At 49.5% G+C, this 13,174-nt stretch overlaps 1 protein-coding gene across 8 annotated transcripts in view; it reads left to right on the top strand.

Moving 5' to 3' along the window:
• Window positions 1-13,174, top strand: part of NRXN3 (neurexin 3) — a gene marked incomplete at both ends in the record, with an annotated part of 985,035 nt that overhangs the window by 592,797 nt on the left and 379,064 nt on the right. For 3 of the 8 annotated variants that reach the window (XM_082316888.1, XM_082316887.1, XM_082316886.1), the window contains one exon: window positions 11,247-11,490. The exons of the other annotated variants lie outside the window; for them this stretch is intronic. In XM_082316888.1, coding sequence (XP_082173014.1) covers window positions 11,247-11,490 — 244 coding nt within the window. Of the gene's footprint in view, window positions 1-11,246; window positions 11,491-13,174 lie in introns of those variants that run through there. 8 annotated transcript variants of the gene reach the window in all.

Genomic DNA, 13,174 nt, shown 5'->3' with positions numbered 1-13,174 from the left:
AGCTGGTAGGCTTGCAGCTCTGAACCTGCCACAACACAGGCTGTCTCTTCCTCGGCCAAAGCAAGACACGAGGAGGGAAGGAAATGAACGGTGTAACAGGGGGGTAAGGAAATATGACAAAAATCTGAGCACATCAGAGGAGGGAGTGTGAGAGAATGCGGGGGGGAACTGAGGGTGATGTGGTTATGTTATTATGGTGAGTATGGGGGGGGTGACAAAGGGAAAACATGAAGCCTCATTTCCTACTCATGTATTTCTGTAGTTCTGCTGCTTGTAGAAGAACATGTTTTCAGGTAGCCAGGAATATCAGATGCCCTCTTTTTATCTGCCTGCTGCTACATTTCTGAGGATTACATCTAGTGTAGGGGCTGGTAGTGGGTAAGAAGCATCTCAGTGCAAGAAAAGGTGTTATACAGAGCACCTGTATATCTGTTTATTCTGTTGATCACATACTGCTTTCTGTCTCTTTTGGGGATTTTTGGTAGCTTGGGCTGTCACAGAATAGCTGCCTTCTGATTTCTGTGCAGGAGGAGATCAGAATGCAGAGATGAAGACAGCAACAAAATGATTCAGAGTTAGTCATCCTGAAGACCACTCAGATTTCTTTCATTCTCACAGTACCCACCATAATTCTGCCAGTAACCTGGAGGAGTCAATGACAGACTGTGTGTTGCCACCCTGAGTGCTCACTTTTGGTGACTGATAAAAAGGGGAGGGGGGTGAAACATGGCATCTAGTTAAAACTATGCAGACCTAATTATAACTTACGGTGTGACTTAAGGGATGAATTGGTCCAGGGTGCAGATGGCTTTTGTATGACCAACCAGAAGTTCAGAAGAGAGAAAAAAAAAAAGCGTGATTCTTCAAGTGAGCTCCCTCTATGGGTTACGCAGCCATTTCCCTATTTCCCCTTTGCTGGTTTCTTCTGTAGTTGTCCCTGGCTGATAGTCTGAGGAAGAGATAAAGAGGCTACGGAGGAGAGAGAGAAGCAGAAATATGTGTGCGTGCATGTGTGCATGCACACGTTTGTATGCATCTGACTACACATAATCCCTGCATCCCTATCATTAGCTTTTCCCTTGGCACTTTACAAGGAGTTGCTGGAGTTTTTGGTCTGTCCTGTCCAATAAATAGCACATCTGTGTTGGGAGCAGTTTACGCCTTATCTGTTGTATACAGCCTATCAGTAAGGGAGTGTGTTGCTCCTTCCCCTTCTTTGTTTCCACTTCCCAATTTTCACGGCTGCCTGGTGCTTAAAGCCCATGTACTCCCGATGTCTGCACTTGCTCTGATGTTAGCGTTTGCATCTCCAGTGGGGTTTTATTGCTGGTGGGTGCCTCCCCCTATGCAAATTCCCTCCCATTTTGCTCAGAGACAAGGCTGCTGGGTAAAGAGAAGTGTTCGGTTTGAGGAAGCAGGCATTTTGCATCCATGTGACTAGCACAAACGCCCTTTGAATCACAGGCAGGATGGAGGGTTTGACAAGACAAGGAAACTGCTGGTGTCTCAGGAGACCTGCAGTGCTAAAGGAGCTTGTGCGAGTGGAGTGGAGTTTGAGACCCTGGGGAACTACAGGAGGGTGAGGTGCTTCACAAGGAGAGAGATGTTTTTAAAGCAATTCATACTCCTTACATTTATTCTCACTGTTGTGCTTTTGTTGAGCTTCTCTGCTGGAGACCAAGTGTCCCAGTAAGTCCTCTGATCAGTTGCCGCAAATGGACCTGCAGTATATTTTGCTTCCATCTGCTTGATTTGTTTGTGCGGGTGTGTTGCATGCCTTGAAGCCAGGGCCTGTCCTCAGTAGTATTAAATATATCGAGAGGGAACAGGTAGTTGATGCTGTACTATAACCCATCCCAGCGTAATGCTACAGTGACCTAAGCTGCGTTTTCTGAAAGTCGCAAAACCTTCTAAAAATCTCAGTCAAAAAGGCCTTAGGAACCCGTGGACCAGGGCTTAACCATATTTTCCATGTTATAGAATATAAAACTGGAAGTGGCTAGCAGGGTGCTAATATGAGCCCTCCTTCTATCATTATCGTTAATTAATACTTTATATACAAAACTGTTATTCTTTAACATTTATGACCTAAATTAACTGTGACTATACAGTACCATAGAGCTGATTCTCTATAGTTAGCACTGACAGCTACTGTCCTTGATGGTCTTAGCAGCAGAAGAAGAGGTGAGAAGAAGGATGAGAGAAGTTGGAAGTGATGCTGGCTTCTTGTCTTCTGTATCCAATTTCCCTTTTCATACCTGATGTTTTAATGGTACTTTCACTCTTCCAAAAGTGGGATCTTCAACTGCTAACAGTGCTGCTTCTCTTGTTCTTTTTTCCCAGACATGATTCTTGTGTATTCAGCAGGATGCCCTGCCTGTTTGCATCCCTTACGCTTATCTTGTCCTTTATTGCAACATTTTGTTACTTGGATGCCTCCTATGAGCAACTAACCACGTCTTGTTTGCCTGTTTGGTGGTCGTGTTGTTCACATACTTAGTGAAATGCTTACATATACCACCACAGTGTTGCAATATATTATATACTGCTGTTAGTTACAATATTTTAGTACATTTATATGTGGCACAAGGAAAGCTAATATTAATTATATCCTGATTAATGCATTTGTAATTTATAGGTGTCACAAGCCACTTCTTTGACTATAGCAGATTTGTGAAAACGAAAAAAAAAAGTCTGCTGATAAAGTTGAGCACTGGTATATATTGCTTCCAGAGGCATTGATTCTTCTTCATTGAAAGTTAGACAACATCACCAAGAATGTTGTAGGTAAAGTTTATCCTGCCTTGGTGCAGAGATATGGACTAGATAGCCTCTTGGAGTTCCTGGCCGTCTTCTCTATTATGAGCCTAGTTACTTGGAGGGAAAAAATTCATTTCTACTGTGGTTGAGAGCAACTGGATTGTATACTGTGTACTGCCCTGTGTAGGTTGTGTAGCACAGGCACCGCATGTAAAAATGGCTGTTTCCTTTGGGTGAGAAGGCGGCCATCTAACGGTCTTATTGTTCGTTATGCCATAGCCAGTAAGTTGGTTTGCCACAGACCATGCAGCACGGGCTCTTTCAGGGTTAAAAGCAGAAGAATTGTTCCCCACAGTGTCTTCTTTTGTCCTTCCAATTTTTTAGCTTTGGCTGCTCTGACCTTCTTTTTCTCTTCATCTTCTGCACACTGACAAGGTATACATCTTACAAAATTACACCTACCAGCAGCTCCCACACGAGCAGGCTTGGCCACAGGAGACGTTTCACTCTTTGTCTGACTGGCAGTGAGACACTTGTGTCATTGAAAGATTTTCCCCCTACATCTTTCTTTGCTTTTCTTTTAATTCTTTTTTCGGCGGTCAGGAGACTACAGCAAACACCAGTCACCTGGCAGTTATTGCTGTGAGATGAACAGGTGATTACAGGCAAAAGCCAGGCAAGATGATAGGTGAAAGAGAGAAGAGAAGCAGAGGGGAGCCTATGCACAGTGTCGTGTTAGAGAGCTCGCTTTTCATTAGCACAGAAGCCAGTTTAAAGGAGCAAAAGCAACAGTTTTTCCAGCTTTTCCTTTCTGTGTCAGACAAGATTTCTTTGAGTGCAAAAGGAAAATAAAAGTGTCCTTTCTGCTCTCATGGGTAAAAATTAAAATAGTTCCCTATTTATTGCAGCAGATATTTTAAATCCATCTATTCACTGCCTCTTTCTACTTCAGCCTTTCAGGTACTATTTAAGTTCTAGAACTCAGAGCTCTTCAAAAATAATTTCCCAGCTCTTTTCTTGCACACTAAGAATTCATGACATAAATGTTAGTTCTGCAGTGCTAATATTTAGCACTAGTGTGTAAGGTGCTGGACTGGCAGACCTCAGAGGTCTAAATCTAAATCTACAGAATAGATACAGCCAAGATGACAGTAGGTCACACGTCCTCCTCTGTGATCTGCTGGTGTGTCTAACCTCTTGCTGCTGTGAGAGTCACTAAAGGCAAGGGATTGCAGCAGTGTGTTATCCCAGGCAAGGCTCACACCTAGGCTGGGAACAGGCTGTTTGCCTTCCCCTTAGACTTGCCAACACTGATTCCAACCCTAGGGAGAGCAAGGTACACATATTTTTGTTTCCATAAACATAGTAGCTACTTGCATCCATAGTATCAGTTGCTAGGAGTTATGCTAGAGATTAATTTGGCTCAACATAAAATCAGGCTAATTGCAGAGTTGGTTAGGAAGTCATCTACCTATAAGAGAGTGCTGTTATGAATGATGGAAGTCAGTTCTCAGCACATGCTACAGGTCACCACCATTTTATTCTGGTATCCTTAGTGAAACATAGGTAGTAGAGTACTGAAGTGTGAATTCTGTGACAGAAACATCAGAAAATTAAACCATTGGGCTCCTTTCCTTCATTGGTGATTCAATAACTATCTCAGGTCGAGCAGTGGGCAACCCTGGTTTCTTCAAACTTGGCCAGTCTCCTGGTTTCTGTAATCTTTCTGAGTCTGAACAAACCTTTGCTAAGAAGTCACATTGCCTGAAATGATACAAGAAGTAGAAGCAGGTTCTGTTTCTCTGCCTGACGAGATGTGAGCAGCTGCCATTGAGCCCGGCTTCTACTGAGAGCAAAAGGCAGAGATGCAGTTCCAGCCTTCCTGGAGGAAAGAGCTCTGCAGCCACACAGGATCAGCTCTCTTGTGAGATGACAGCAGCGTGCTGACAGGCAGACTAGAGCCTGCTTGGCCCACTTTGATAAAGTACCCCAGGGGAAGGGATTAAAGTGTTTGTGTGACAAAAGGGGAGTTGTTGGGTACTTGAGTAACAGGAGCTCCTCGTGATGGTTGAAGTAAACCAAACCTAGGCATCCTTCATTTAACACACAGCACATTCACAATTACTGATCTGGTAGAGGGTCCAAAGTGTGAGAAGGATCTTGTCCTAATTTCTGAGGCAGCTTTAGGAGAGAAGATGCTTGCTGGTGTCCTGTGCGGGTAGCCAGGGGTATCTCTGCGGCACATTCAGCGAAGACTGAAAGAAGACTTACAAGTTCAGGGCTGAAAGCAGTTGCATTGGTCACTCCCGTGTGAAGCCACTATTGGCTTCAACTCTTCAGTTCACAGACTAGCAGGCTTAAGCCAAAAAAAGGTACTGTTTGCTCATAAAACTAGTCCAACATATGTTGGCTCATGCCTTTCCAGCAAGGTTGTAAGCTCTCTGGAGAAGGGACTCTGCTTCTGTTAGTTTACATAGTGCTGAGAACACTGGATTGTCCTTTATACATTATCTAGTAAACAGGGCTAATTCTAACATGTTATTGTCAGTTTGCATTAACAAATTCTGACATTGCCTCTTTCCCAATTATAATTGATTAATGCTTATCAAAACTAGATATATTGCTGTATTTGTGTTGTGTATGACCCCACTTGTTCTTGCTTGTTTCCGCTAACATAGGACTGTAGGTGTGAAATTTCAGAAAATAAAAGTCTGATCTTTGCAAGATTTCTGGCCCTTAAATTGGACGCTTGACAGAACTGAATTTGTGTCCCTCATCTTCTGTCAAAGCTCCCAGTGGTTACTGTTGCTTTTGGATAACTTATTGCTAGCCCAGGCTAACTGGTTGTAATGAGCTTGCATTTCTCTTCTCACAAATGAACATCAAGGGTCAGATCTCCCTTCACTGATGTCAGTCCACTGGCTCTGTTGCATTTACTCACCCTGACATAAATGAGAACAAAACTAGGCTCCAGAGCTTCTGTATTAGTTGGTTGTGGCAAACTGTGGTCCCTTGGAGCTGAGCTGAAAAGAGAATTCGACCTGCCCTCTGTCACTGGTGATGTGTAAGGCATATGCCTCAACTTTCGTAGGTAGCTGGACTTACTGGGTGCTAAAGGAAAGCACAGAAGCCCTTAGAATAGGCTGCTCTTTTTTTCAAAGGTACAGAATAAAACTGAGAACTACAGAGACTACAGCAAGTTGGTTATACAAAGTACTGCATAGCAGCAGCTGTGTGCATGGTCTTCAGCCCTGTCCTGGAGCAACCCTTCCCTTTCCCTCTGGATGAGCAAACACTGATAATTCTTTGGCGTCGCTGGGTCTTACCTGCCTCTCGAGGCTGCCTGCAGAGAGGCAGTGATGACAAGGACAGTGGGGCACCAGGGACTAGTCTCAGAGCAGTTAATTCTGCCGGCAGTGCTGAGGAACTTACCAGCTTTTTGGTCACTGCTGTCCTCAGCATTATTTGAAGTAGCTTGCTAAAGACAAAGGTGTCTATATGCCAGTCCTAAGCCCTCTACAGCATGCAATCCTTTCTGGTTTGTTTTATTTTATTTAAGACTCTATTTTAAGATCACAAGCGGAAACTGTTCTCACCCTTGTTCTTGGAAAAGTACATTTGAAAAAAAAAAAAAAGAATGGGACTGTTTTGAACCTTGAGAAGAACAGTTCAGTCTCGGAGAAGCTTTTGGGTGACAGGCTGTTCTAGCTGACCTTATTCTCTTAACCTTATTATATAGCAACGCACTGGCTAATGTGTGCCTCATTAGCCTCTACTGGGTGGAGCGAGAGCTGTCATCTCTCTGGCCGTCACCCTGTATTGCTAAAAGCTAATGGAGATTCCTCTTTGGATCCAGTTTGAGAGATCTGTGATTTTAGAGCAGAACTGACTTTTTCAGTTCCGAGTGCAGCAAAGTAATTAACAACTAAGATTTAATAGGAAATATAGACAGAGTTGTACTTCCTGACACAAATAAGGTAGCATACAAACTTTTCCTGGGCTTCAAGCCAACTGGCTCTCTTTCTGGGATTCTAAAACTTAGAAACAATTGCTTTGTTATTTCTCATTTCTGCCGAATATGGTGGCCTTCTGCTCTTTTAGTAAAAGAAACAGCTACGTAAGAAATAAGACTACTTTTCTCATATCTGTAGGGAGCAACTTATGATGGGAACCATTATCCTTTAAGGCACCCATCTCAGTTCTGAAGATGCAAGGGTGTTTAGAAAGACTATATGTTCATCCAGATGAACTAAACTAATAGGAAAATAACAGTGCCTCTTTTGAAGTAAATCTCGTGGCAATAATGTTGTTGAAACTTCACTTCTGACTATAAACTTCCCCTTGCCACCCAAGAGGGGAAACTGCAATTGAAATCTGCCCTCTTCCTGCAGTGGTGCTGCTAAATAAATGAGTCACTTGTGAATTACAGGGCAGTAAATACATCCACCGACACCTAATAAAGCAAGGCAGAGTGAAGTTCCAGTACTTTACGGTGTCACCAGAACCCTGTGATGTATTTATAGCCAGCTTCCCAGATTTTTCCTTTTTTTTAATTTATTTTTATTTTTATGTTGTACTTGTACAGATTGGCTCTCTTGGCCTTTCTCCTTTTTGCCTAAGGCAGTTTACTCAATGGTTTGTAGCAAAGGAAAGTTGGTAGCCAGAACTTAGGACAACTCCTGTTCACAGCAACGCTCTGTTTCTCCTGTTCAGGGGCTACGAGGCGTTTTCTGTCTACGGCCAGGGCAGTTTGAAGTGATGCTCATCTCATTTGTACATCCCCTGCACCTAAGCTGGTACCTCTGTATGTGGGGAAGGGGTTGGTGGCAGAGTGAGCGAGCGGAGGAAAGGATCAGTGATTTGTTTTGGAGCTATGTAATTTATTGTCCATTGAGGGCTCTGCCTCCCACAGCAGCCCAAGAGGTGGCCAGCATGAACAGGGGCTCAGCTACAAAGGAGAGGAGAGGAGAGGAGAGGAGAGGATGTGGTCTGTCAGACTCTTAAAGGGGAAGACAGGGCCCAAGGATGCTACCATAGTTTAGTCAACAAAGAAGGTCCCTCTTCTGTTTTTTCTCTTTCAGCAACAGGGCAAATAGTTGCAGGAAAGTGGCAAGGGGTGTATCCGCGCAGTTCCCCTGCTCTTCTCTCTAGAATTGTGCTTCCTAAAACACATCCATTCCCCGTACAAATGAACGAGTTTTCCACCATTGCCTTCTGGAGAAGCAGCACTGAGTCCTCAATGTTTAGATTTGGTGTCCCATTTTAACTGATTGATCCTGTAATTTGTGATATATTCTGTCCTTTTTGTAACGCTGTAGCCAGAGAAAAAGAAAGTAAAATGATGGGAGGCAGATCTTTGTTGCATTCTTGATAACTAGTTGGGTCTGAAATTTATTCAGAACAGATTTCCTGTATTTTACAAATAAATTATTTGGTGATGTGTATTTAAGGCACGTTTCCCCCTTTCCCCTAAATCAAGCCCCCTACAGTTGAACTACACAGCAAATATTTCAGAGTACTTTGTCTGTGGACTGGGTGAAAGTCAAGACTTCTGTGGTGAGGGATCCAAGGTGGATGCCAGCAGCATCCTCATGGGTCGGTAGCCTCTCAAGAGTGATATGCCAGGTTATATACCCCCTCCTCTCCCAAGTGCAATTAGGAGCAGGGGGAGGCTTCCTCTCGAAGACTGGATCCTTCTGGGTATCCTGCCACATGTATGGGAGTAAACTTGGTTTCCTCAATAAAACTCAGGGCTAGGAACAGTTGTCGTGCACAGATAAAACTGCTCTGTGCCCTGTGCATGGCACTGCAAATCTGCCAGCCAGCAGGCACCTGCACCACAGGTTCCTCACCCCTGTCTCTGGCTGCGTGCCCTGTTGTGAGGAAGGCTGATATTCACACTGTAAGGCTAACAAATGGCCACCAAATCAGTCAAACGTTTATACTAACAGCATGTACTGGTTAGGATGGAGAATCTCGGTGTCTTGTTCTGTTCAGTTCCCATGTCTATCAGTCACTCACTGGCTCAATGCCTCTGAGCCTCTGTTTCCTTATCTGCAGAACGGCAAAGTAATACCTAAAACTGTTGAATGGCTTCATTAATAAAAGATTTTAAAGCACTCTGTGATTCTTAGGTGGCAGATGTTGGATAAATTTGAAAGTAATATTCTTGCTTTCCAGCTTCACCATCCACAATCATTGATTAAACTCCGCAAAACAGTGAAGGATTTCTAACTGCTCTAGCCCCTGATTTAGATCACTTAAACTATAACGTAAGTTAGTAGAAAATAAATTACAAGATATCAGGCTCAGCTAGAAGTAGTAGGTGTGCAACTCGGGCTGATCGTTGCAAGTTACTGACGTGTTGTACCAAATCGAGATCAATGACCGAAAACATTGCATCTCTGCGTTAGGGAAATACTTATGAAATGAGTCAAGCAAGTTTCTGAGGCGCATGTGTGCACACCTACAAACATGGATCTAGAGGGGAAAACAAGGAAACTTACAGTCATAAACAATTTATTCTGGTTTGAATGAATAAATGAAGGAGAGAGGGAGGTAGTGCAGTGCGAGTCCTGGGGCTGGCTGGCTCTTTTTCCAAAGCTCCTTATTGACTCCCTGAGTGATCTTGCGTAAGTCACTTCACGGGTGGTGCCACAGTGTGGCTGGGGATTTTTGCCATGCAAATTGATAGGCTATAAATTACTAGATAATGCTACTGCATTTATTTATTAATTTATGGACTGCAAACTCTGGCTGCAGTCCTCACTCTCCGAGGATTAAGTGCAAATACACCTGTTTGGACTTAGCCTATTGTTGCAGGAGCATTAAAAGAAGAATCTGTAAAGCAGTAAGGAGTTTTAATGAGCGCAGTCGTTCCTGGTTCTCACTTTGCTCCTGTGCAGCCGCGGCGGCAGGACGAGCGCTAGGACGGGGCGGCGCGGGGGGACGGTGTTAATTAAGCGCGTCCCTGTGGCATCGCAGGGGGCCGAGTGCCGGCTGCGGCCCCCCGCTCCCAGCCGCACGCGTCCCGCCGGGCTCCTGCCCCCGCGGCTCCTCCGGCTCCGCGCCCGCGGAGGGCCGCCCCTGCACGGCAGAGCGGCACCGCGGCGGGAGAGGAGGTGCCCGCGGCAGGGGGGCACGTCCCGTCCCCGCACGGACGGGGCGGGCGCGTTTCTCCAGAAGCCGCTCGCCCCGTGGGCGCGGATGGGCGGGGGCGGATGCCGGGCACCGGTTCCCCGGGGTGAGGCGGAGCGCTCCCCTCCGCCACGGCAGCGCTGGGAACTCCCGTGCGAACAGTTTTGGGGGTCCGGGGTGTTTCCCGCTGCCGCCGGCCGCTGCGCCGGCGCCGCCACCCACCGGCCCAGCGCCTCCTCGCCCCGGGGGCCGCGCCGGGGCGGGGCCGGGGCCGGGACCCCGCCAGTGGGGCCGGGGCCGGGGGCGGCCAGCGCGTGTGTAAGGCACCGGCGCATGAATGGCGGGGGCGGTGCCGCCCTCCGGCCCCGCCTCCCCCCGGAGCCAGCCAGTCCCTCTGCGGAGAGCTGCCGCCGCCCTCATTGGCTCGCCGGGGCCGGTACATTTGCATACGGCTCGCCCATTGGCGGAGCCGCTTCCCCGGCCGCCCCAGCGGCGCTTCACCTGCGCCGCCGAGTTGCCCGCACTTGGCGCGCCGGCCGCCAGCATCCCGCCCCCGGCTCCACGCCGCTCCGCGCCCCGCGCCGCTCCGCGCCCCGCCGGACCCCGCCGCCCGGCCCGCCGGCCTCTCCTCCGCGCTCGCCTGCCTGCCTGCCCGCCTGCCCGCCCGCCCGCCCGCCTGGGAAGACTTGGCGTTGCCCTGCCCGGCTGCGCAGGGTTAATCGGTTTGAGCCTTCTGTCGCCTGGATCCGGTGGAAGGAGGATAATAATCCAGATCTCTGTGTGTGTGTGTGTGCGTGTGCCTAGCAGTTCTGCATTGCAACACTTGCTAGTGGAGAAGCAACAGAAACCCCCTGGAATTGGGATAAAAAAAAAATCAAAAATTTACCTGGGGTCTCTGGCTTTTTTCTTCTTTTTCGTTTTCAATAGTCCCTCTCAGCTTAGTGAGAGACAGGGATCGCAGGCAGGGAAAAGTCCTCAAGGACCCGTGATCCTGGAGGAACCTGACAAGCGCAAGCTCCAGCACCCTCGCGCTGACATGTGCGGCTTTCCTGCGTTCTGGAGGCTCGGTACGGCCGCGGGGCTCCTGGCACAGTAGATCCAGCCCTGGGAAACGGCGCGTCTTATGTGTGGTTACTAACCTTCCCCCTTCCCTCCCCTTCCCTCCTAGCACACGCTCTCTCGCACAGACACATACTCTCTCTTTGCTTCTTGAACACACACGCACGCCCTAGCGCCTCGGAAGCGACTCTCCTTTCTGCTAAGCATGGGTCCCCTGGCATCATGAACCTTATCCTCTCTCCCTGGCTGGAATTCAGACTGCCCGTCTGTAGGTGCCCTGTGCCTTGACCATGCACCTGAGAATAGACCCCAGCATTTGCCCGGGACGCCGCCCCGCCTGGACCCTGTGGATGTGCTCCCTCTTTTGGGGATGTATCGTCAGCTCTGTGTGGAGTTCCTCTAACGTGGCTTCTTCTGCCTCCTCTTCCTCGTCTGTATCTCAGGCTCAGTATGAGCATCACTTCCACGGCAGCAAGCACCACTCTGTGCCTATCTCTATCTACCGCTCCCCTGTCTCCCTCCGAGGAGGACACGGTGGGTTCCCACTCTTGTTTCTTTCTAACCTTTTTCCAGAGCAGCTGGAGCAGCAGAGAGGGAGCAGGGACGACGGCTGTGACTCCGGGGGAGGGGGGTCCTCCCAGCCCCTCATATTTCCGCCGTAGGCTCTCCTCCCCATTAACCCTCCTTTCCTCCCCTGCCCCCTCCCCGAGCAGAGCCCAGGGCTGAGGACGGGCCGCTTCCAGAGCCGACTTCCCCGGCCGGCGTGGTCCAGCAGGACGGAGGGTGGGGGCTGGCGGGGCCGGGGCGGGCTCGGGCCGCTCCGTGCCAGGCGGCAGCGCCGGGCACCTCGGGGCAGGCGGAGGGGCACCCGCTCCCCTCCCGCTGGGGCTGGGGTCCTCCCAGAGGGGATCGCTAACTCCCTGGCTCCCGGCCCTGGCGGAGTCGTAGCGGCTGACACGGTCCTTGCAGCAGCGCATCCTCCCGGCCGGCCCCCGGGGCCTTCCCGGGTGCCCCGCTGCGGGAGGGCCGGCCGGGGGCTCGGGGAGGCGCCGCTGCGGCTTCTCCCTGCCCTGCCTGCTCGCTCGTTCGCTCGCAGCCTTCCCCGGTGAAGTTGTCGGGTGGCTCGGGGCGTACAAAGGAAAAGGCGAGGTCTCCTTACCCCTGCTCCCGGCTCCCTGCTCGGTGCCTGGCAGTGGCTTCCCGGGAAACCCTGGGGCAGGAAATAATAGGGAGTGGGTTTCCGCTCCGGCGGCAGGGGAGAAGGGGAAGAGGGGGTCTGAGGGACCCGCAGCATCCTGCCCCTGAAATGCTGAGCAATGCTCAGCAGCTGGACCAGCACTGCCTCTTGCTCTCTCCTCAGTCTGCCCACCCTGAGAGGAGCTGGCCCAGGCTTGGCTGATGTGGGGGCCCCCCCTCATCTCCACCTTCACCTCTCCCTCTGTCCTGTGTCCTTGGCTTCTGCTTTCAGCCATATCAGCCGGGAGAAGCAGGCAGGCCAGGGCCTGGCCCTTTCCCTGCTGGGCTGCAGGTCAGGGTCAGGTCTGGCCAAGGTGTGAATCCCGCAGCAGCTCTGCTCCGCCACCTTTTAGGTAAAGGTAGTGATAAAGTGGAAAAGCAAGTAAAATCTCTGCCATTGTACCCAGCTCTGTCCTTCTCCCTCCAGCTTGCTTTTCCTTTAGCTATTCCTGTTGGAAACCCTTTGGGGCAGGGACTGGGTGATCCTTCACTTTAGCACAATAGGGACTCTCTCATATGGTCCTTGACTGTGGCTGCAAATAACAGGGCTCTTGCTGCTAATGATTAATAACCCATAACTGAGTTTCACATGGGTGGTGCTTAACAGATGGTCTTGGTGTCTGGCATGGTACTGGTTCCCTTCCCATGGGGGGGCCTGAATGTGTTTCTCTTGCTTTTTGGGGTGGATGTGAACTTTGGGGTAAAAGTGGGAGATTGATAGGCTGACAGAATGCTGACACTTGTGTCTGGAGAACTGGCTGTGCACCTCTAGCTCGACCTGCTTCGCCCAGTGCCATTTCGGTCCCGAGTCCTCGCCTCTGCAGCACGGTGCTGTTCTGCAGCGCCCGGGGCTCCCCCCTCCCGCACTGCCAGAGCATCGGCAACCTGCCCTGCAGTGCTCCCAGCTACCCTCTTCCCATGCCCTCCAGCACCTCTGTCAAAGCATCTCCTGCTAGCACAACCCTGCTCTGCTGGTGCTCAG

The sequence above is a fragment of the Platalea leucorodia genome (genome assembly GCF_965183815.1).
Source record: "Platalea leucorodia genome assembly, chromosome: 7".
NCBI classification, from domain to species: Eukaryota; Metazoa; Chordata; class Aves; order Pelecaniformes; family Threskiornithidae; genus Platalea; species Platalea leucorodia.
Note: the sequence above shows the minus strand (reverse complement) of the source record. Positions and strands in the feature narration are given on the sequence as shown.